Source organism: Limulus polyphemus, unplaced genomic scaffold (genome assembly GCF_000517525.1).
Source record: "Limulus polyphemus unplaced genomic scaffold, Limulus_polyphemus-2.1.2 Scaffold959, whole genome shotgun sequence".
Classification (NCBI taxonomy): Eukaryota; Metazoa; Arthropoda; class Merostomata; order Xiphosura; family Limulidae; genus Limulus; species Limulus polyphemus.
The window spans coordinates 217694-225369 of record NW_013666569.1 but is presented as its reverse complement, the minus strand read 5'-3'; the positions used below and the strand labels follow the sequence as shown (position 1 = coordinate 225369).

The window sequence follows — 7676 nt, the reverse complement described above, 5'->3', positions numbered from 1 at the left end:
TGCCTACTGTTCGCTCGACTCAATTATCTCTATCTTCAATCTATCTGCATATCTCTATCTCGCTGGCTTTAATTGCCAGGCTTATACACTAAAAAATAGGGTGCCTAGCAAACACTCGGACATTCGCGGGGTTCCTCGATAAGCCATGTATTTTTTTATAGTATTCGGCAGACTCCCAGCATCACGTGACTTTCACTGTCGTATCAATATCAATAATAATAGTAAACAAATACGGAAATTTAATAAATTATGAAAGTAAATGTCCATCAGTTCAAACATAAATCAGTTGACTGAGCAGATCAAAGAAAAAAAAGAACTGTGAAACAAAAACTCAAATATTTATTACAATAGTTAAAAGCGTATCACTGATATTAAGTAGATATACATCTCCTTGTACACTTACTAAAATACTATATATATTCACCTGAATGAACAGCAACTTTTCGGATGACAAACTGGCTCAACAGTGTCACCTGGCGAGGTATCGACACATTGTTACAATGGCCAAGGCCCAGCCTGCCATTTGTCCCTTCTCCACAAGCAAACACTTTCCCATCATGAGAAACTGGGAGAGAAATCAAATATAAGGTTTTAACTTGAACAGATAAAACAGAAATAAATTAAAGTTATAGTCTCTGCACAGAGAAGTGCACCAGTATCCAACTTACCAAAGCATTTTTACCCACATGAATCAAAAACTAAAACACAGCACCTATACACAGCATATGTTTTTTTTATGATGTACTAATGCATAACCACATCGTTTTTGTTTTGAAATAAAATAATTAATTTTGCATGGATTGTCTGTGTGGAAAAGTAATTTTTAGTTTACTTATTGGTTAATGTTAAACATGACAGATTTTAATACAAAATTACTTTACTGATGTCTTTGTGTATTAAAATTAATTTTAAAATTTTCAGAGAAACTTGACATTATAAAATAAACTAACTAGTTTTACAAACTTAAACCTTCATTACTGTTGTTTTTGAACCAATTTACCTCACACCACTTTCTTATTTTGATCTTTTCTGAGTGACATTAATATTTTGGGTAGGGATGCACGGGTACCCAGGCACATATTCGGCAAAAGCCAGGTACTGGGCTACCCAGTAATACTCAGCTCCTGCCGAGTGTCGAAGCTAAAAACAGCCAAATCCAGATAATTGAACATGGCATCTAAGCCCTAATCTTTGAGGCAACCAACTCTGTACTGAAAGTTACAGTCAATAATTCGGTTAGTTAAAAAACATGTTCTGACCAACAAAAATTGACTGCCCACTGAAGGTCAGGGATTCAGAGAACAATAGCCAGTTAATAATAGGCATGGCTTTATAAGTGGATTTCTTGGGAAGGTGGGGATTTTGAGAACAATTGGGGATAGGGTTTGAGAAGTTGGGGCTAGGCATTGAAAGTAAAACTTGAATGTTCTGTTGGTGATTATTTGGTTAACTGTAATATACATCAATTTTGTTTATGTTTTTAATTTTTGTGTACGTTACTGTTTTTTTTTTGTGGGGTGAGGAGGACAAGGGGAGAACCCGGACCCGTTATTCAGCCAAATTTTACTACTTGTGCATCACTAATTTTGGGTATTGCTTTTATATATTTAGTATTCTAAATCTACATTCATCAAGTAATCTGAACACTGGTGATCTGCTTATAGCAATTTACTATGACAAAAAAATGTATAGATTTGTAAAATAAGTAATTAATGCTTTAATTTCATGAAAATCAGTGTAGTGAATTTTCTTTTTTTTTTCACACACTTTAAAGACCAGGGTTCTAATTAACCCAAACTCCTGGGTCCTGTGCACATGAGAATTTGTCAGGATGCATGAGATTTGACCCCTTGGGTACTAAATACTTACTGCAAAATGCCTCATATGCAAGGCAAGCACAAGTACTTTGCTTCAAACTTTGTACCATAACAAACTAGACAGTAGACAGTTTGCACACCAGTGACAATAAATTGCATGAAAATAAAGTCACGTGAAAGTACCATATAATTAACCCTTTCGCCAAGGGGAGATCAAAGTGCACGTCACAACCTTTCAGAGTTACATTCAAAATTTAATTAAACTACTTTATTATCAATATATACGAATACACTTGGTATCAAAACAGTTAATAACCCAAATTTTAACATTATTTAAGTTCTTAATTTTATGTGGAAATACTTAAAAAAAAAACTCAATCTCTCCTAGTATGGGAACTGTGATGTTTGTTATCTTTGTCTTCCATTTTCTTTAATTTCTTTACCACCACTCTGAGAAGTACGAACTTTAATGTAAATTACTCATTATATGTTTTCATCATTCAGGAAAAACTTAATTTACATAGCTTTCAATCATTTAGTAACAGAGCAATAAAATAGAAAATCGGACCCCTTTTGACATACCCATTTGTCACATCCTCTCTTTCAGAACTTGCCAATTAAGACTATATTATTTATAAATAATAGAAAGCCAAAGTTTTCTCTACCAAATGATGTATTATATTTCATTGTTGTCTGTACAAAGAATTATCTATTTTCCTGCCTGTTCAAACTTTATTCCCACGGAAAACACTTCGACTGAATATTTAATGGCTTTTGGCGCACAGTTATAATGCCAGAAAAATTTTGATAGTTATGGAACATTGATTCCTTTTTGAATGTTATTATTTTGTGTTCTTTGATGCATTATTTAATTAAATATAAATTATTTAGTGCAGTAGTACAATTAGTATAAAAAAAGTAAAGTTCCATGACAGTTGAGAGCAAAAAAATAAAAAGACCCAGCAAGTACTTTATTTCCTGTTTTTCATGTGTATCCTTTATCTATTATTATAAAAGTAACTAAAATATAAAAATTCAAAACTTTTTAGATTAGATAAAGTAAAATAAATGATAATATCAATAATACTTTTATGAGATATGCTTGCGAGTAGACCATGTTTTATATAATTCAATACCATAATGTGAGCTGCATGTTCGCCATGTGATTTGCAATTTATATGGCATGAATAGTAGTTAGACACTGTATACTGTTACAAGCTTTAAGCTACTTATAATAAACAAATGTGGTTTTCTGTTAGAATTTGCAGTCATTCCAGAAAGAAAATAGGGGAAATTTATAATTATTTCCTAATTTTTTATGGTGGTTAAGAGGTTGGTCAAATCAACCAACCTCATATACAATTAGGGTAAATAAAAGAACAGATAAAATAAAAGTTTTTTCTGAAAAAAAAAAACATTCGATATTTATTTAGGAGGTTTTATGGGTTATGCAAATGATATTTGAAAATTTTCAGATGAAGAAAAGTATTTTAACTTTATCATGAAAATTACTTTGCATCATAAATGGAAACAACGTACAGTGTAAATTGTAAATAAGAACAATGGAAGGTAAATAACAGGTGAAACATCATAATTTCATTAGTCTTCATATTTAGTACAACAGAAACTCAGTGGAATTGCTCAAGTTCAGCAAACAGTTAATATTTTGTGTGTCTCCCTTTTGCTTTAACCCTATCGAGATGGGTAGGGGTCAGAGGGCCTGTTATCAAGTTTTTAGATTTATATTCAACATTTTATTTAGCTATTATTTTATAAACGTATGTCAATAAGTTTGTTATCCAATTGTAGATTATAGTTCAAATTTTAGTATTATACATTAGTTAATTTCTTAATTTGAAACTAAATACTTGAAAAAAAAGGCTATATATCGCTTTTTGTGGTACATGGCCTTTTGGGTTTGGTCAGATTACAGTTTATGACACCCACAATACAACATCTATAGTTTCATATGAATTAGAAACTCAAATTTTTTTGTATTCCAAAATGCTTATATAAAGTCTACAAAAATTATTATTTTTCCGTCTCCACATGTGAATTTGGACGAGGCTTAGCAAGTGTGGCTCACGAGTGCAAACAAGGATTGTATGTAGTAGAGATCATTATTTTCCAAATATTGTTTTTATTTACTGTTTTATGTTTGAAGAAAAATAACTGACGTTTAAGTATTTATTTGAAAACATTAGTTATATATATGTAATGTATAGTAGCCAATATGTTACTGTATTTTACAAAGTAATAACTTATTTTTCTACACATTTACATTGAGGTAGAATACAAACAAATTATACAAAACTAAAGACTTGGCAATTCAGGAAAAGTTTATTTATGTAATTTGTGAAAGTCTAAGAAATAAATTTATCACTGATCAATTGATCTTAACACATGAAAAGGAACATCTTTACATAAACGCCCGGTTGAACTTGCAGTTTGCTGGTGAATAATTTGTTTCTCAAGTTACAATCAAGAAGGCTTAGCCAAGAATACTAGCCTAACCAAAACGAGCCATATTTATATTACTGGAAACTACACATTCATTGGTTACTGTATAAGCATGGTAATATAAGAAACAATGTCCTTAAGCATTTACACTTATACCAATGCTAAATCCTGACCATCAAGTAAGATAACTAGCAAGTTTATTGGATAGGATACAACTTTATACTTTGTACAGAGCTATATCATAAATATTTTCTCTCACTTTTATAAAGTACTTTAGACAATTCTTGTTGCAACCACTGTGTTGTAAAGAAGCCGGCAAATTCTATTCCACTGTGTTCTCAGAGCAGCGATCCGAATAGTTTATGCAGTTACTTATGCTCTTTGACTTATTGGATCGGCCCAGACTTTCTACAAACTCATAAACATATAATAATACTTTAGACAATTTTCATTGAAACCATTATACTGTTAAGAAATTGATATATCCTATCCCACTGTATATTCATTACAGAATATACATATATTTCAAAGTTTAACGTTCTACGAACTTACTGCAAAATATGTATTTTTTGTAAGCAAGTTTAAGAAACACATTACAATAATACTCAAGAAAACTCAATTTTTTACAGTTAACGTATCAAGAAATTTACTGCAGCCTGATTAATTACTGAAGGAACACCAGTGGCAGTATTTCTACTTAGTGTCATTAGGGTTGACTTCAGGTTAAATATTAAAGTTTTCGCATCTGGGAATTGCACTGTGTCAAAGTACTCAAAGTATGGTAACACCTAAACAGGAATGGTGATTCATTTATATTTGGCAGGTTTCTACTTCAGCAAATAACAGTAGAATAACAATAGAAATAGGTGTAAAAAGATTAGAAGAAACTCTCAGGAGATTTACTTGGAACTTTACTGTCTGTACTGAAAAGAACAAAGTATTACTCGTTTTGTTTCTTCTAATTTCTAACTCATCTACTAGCAATAAAATAACTACAGAAAATAACTGTGAAGAAGTGGGAGTGTAAACTCTGACCATTAATTCTTTGAAATTATGTAATTACTACTACCAATACTATACATTTTATTCTGAAACCTTTATTTTCGTTATACTTTGATTAACGCAGCTAGAACCTAGAGAAATAAGTATAATGTAACAGTACAAAAAATAGCAAATAAAATATAAAGCTTTCCTGAAACTAAAAATGTTTGATATTTAATTATGAGATTTTTTATTTTTACTTTGTGTTAACTGTTTATTATTATAAAAGTAAGTAAAATCATAAAAACAAAGAGTTGTTTGTAATATAATTAAAGAATAAGAATAAAAAACCTTCATGGGGTATACACGCCATAAGCTCCTGCATTATGCTGTTTGATAGGGTCATATCAATGTATGTGTGCTGTGTAATTTTCAACTTCTGTCAGGGTATTTTTTATTCAGACACAGTTCAAAGGTCAATAAAACAAAAATTAATAAATATAAATAAATTTATATTCTTAAAAGATTTAACCTATTTAGAATAAATATCTGTGGTTTCCTATTAGAATTTGCAGTTATTCTACAACAAAATAGGTAATTGAAGCAATTGAATATTTTTGAGGAAATTTTTTTTAGTTGAAAAGTGTTTAAGAATACAGTTATAACAGTTTTTCTAGTTTAAGTGAATGTGTATATGGATAAGGGTGTGAGTGGAAATGCCTGTATTGCGAAATGAGGCCAAGAACAAGAAAGTTCAGCTAGCTAGGTCAGTGGTATAGAAAGTTATGTAAAGGCATCGCCAAGCAACGAAGTAAGTGTACGGGTACCCGTGATAGGTTGATGGATTAATGATGCTAACTTGTTAGCACTAGGAAAGCTACAAAAATTCGTAGTTAATAAGCAACAGCAATACTTTGATGTGATATTGCTTACAAGACACAAATGTAGTAGTACAAGTAGATAGACAACCAGTTAACTCAACATAACAGTAACCAATTATTTGAGAATTTTGGTTCTGGTTCTTGGTTAGCCCAGGAATTTCCCTAGATCTACCAATAAAGTGGCAGGACTATTTGTGGGTAGTTCTGGATACTATTTGGAAGATCGAGAGAATACTATGAAATTATGTTTTAAAAACCCGTCTGGAGTTGAAAAATCAGTTCCACCAGCAGTTCAGAAGTTCTCCTGAGAAGTTTTTGAAGTTTGTGACGATGGCTATGAAAGTTTCTAACATCTGCAAGTTTACCAGTCCAGCTCTGTTGTAAGTACAATGGTTTCTCTCTTAATCAGTTAGTGTAAGTAATTTTAAAGGAATATTATGTTTAACTAACAGAAGAGTACCTATGTGTATTAATGGAAAATCTAGATTATCAGTATTTGAAAAGTGTTTAACAATTAATGGACTTGTGATTTATATTGAATGTTACTTGGAAATGAGTAATAAATGTTGTTATCATTGATCAATGTTGGTCCGAGACAATGATTCTTTATTCTAACCGTAAATTACGTCGAGTTAGTAACTTGTGAGGTCCACTCGTCACAACAAAATCCTCCAATAAATAAATTTGGTGTAACTGGCAGTAATTAATTGAAACTCCAACAATTAGGCCCATGAGGGCACTGCCCGTTACATAATTTAGATTTCCTAATTTTTATGATGGTTATAAGGTCGGTTAAATCAATCAACACCATATAGAGTTAATATTCATAAAATAACTGATAAAAAAAAGTTATTAAGAAACATTTCACGATTATCCAGAAGGATATAGAGATTATGCAAATGAAGCTTGACAAATTTCAGATAAAGAAAAGTATTTTTAATCTTAAAATAAAAATTACTTTGTGCATTGGAGAGTCAACATTCCAAAAGAAAAAATTCACAATCAAATCTTTAATAAAAGATTCTTAAAACATAATTCAAAAACCAGATATTATGTGTATGAAATCCTTGTAATGTTAACTAATAATAATATGCAAAATTTTGTAAAGACTTTCATAAATTTTCAAAAAATTATAGTACAATTACTCTCATAGATACTTTGCTGGTTATGAGCTGGTTGGATTCTACCCAGCCCATAATGGAAGGGTTAGTAACTGCAGACAGTCTTTCAGGCATTGTTGAAACATATTTAATCAAAGTGTCATTTGGGATTTTACTCCAAATGTCTCTAATACACTCATATAAAGTTTCTTTGGAAATAACTTTTGATTTGTCAAGTTTTTGATCTATCACATCCCAGATCTGCTCAACTGGGTTGAGATCAGGGCTCTGTAGGGGCCATTGCATCAATTGAATGACTCCAGCACCTTCTTTCTTAGCTTGCGCTGGTCCATTATCCCATCTATTTTGCAAATATTCCCTGTCGCCTCAGCAGAAAAACACCCCCAAACCATCACACTGCCTTTCCCATGCTTCAT

At 31.3% G+C, this 7676-nt stretch overlaps 1 protein-coding gene across 4 annotated transcripts in view; it reads right to left on the bottom strand.

Annotated features, from left to right (window-relative positions):
* LOC106461435 (E3 ubiquitin-protein ligase HERC2-like) overlaps positions 1 to 7676 on the bottom strand; it is a 295564-nt gene that overhangs the window by 74810 nt on the left and 213078 nt on the right. For all 4 annotated transcript variants that reach the window (XM_022388408.1, XM_013921254.2, XM_022388410.1 and 1 more), the window contains exon 52: positions 425 to 565. In XM_022388408.1, coding sequence (XP_022244116.1) covers positions 425 to 565 — 141 coding nt within the window. The remainder of the gene's footprint in view (positions 1 to 424; positions 566 to 7676) is intronic.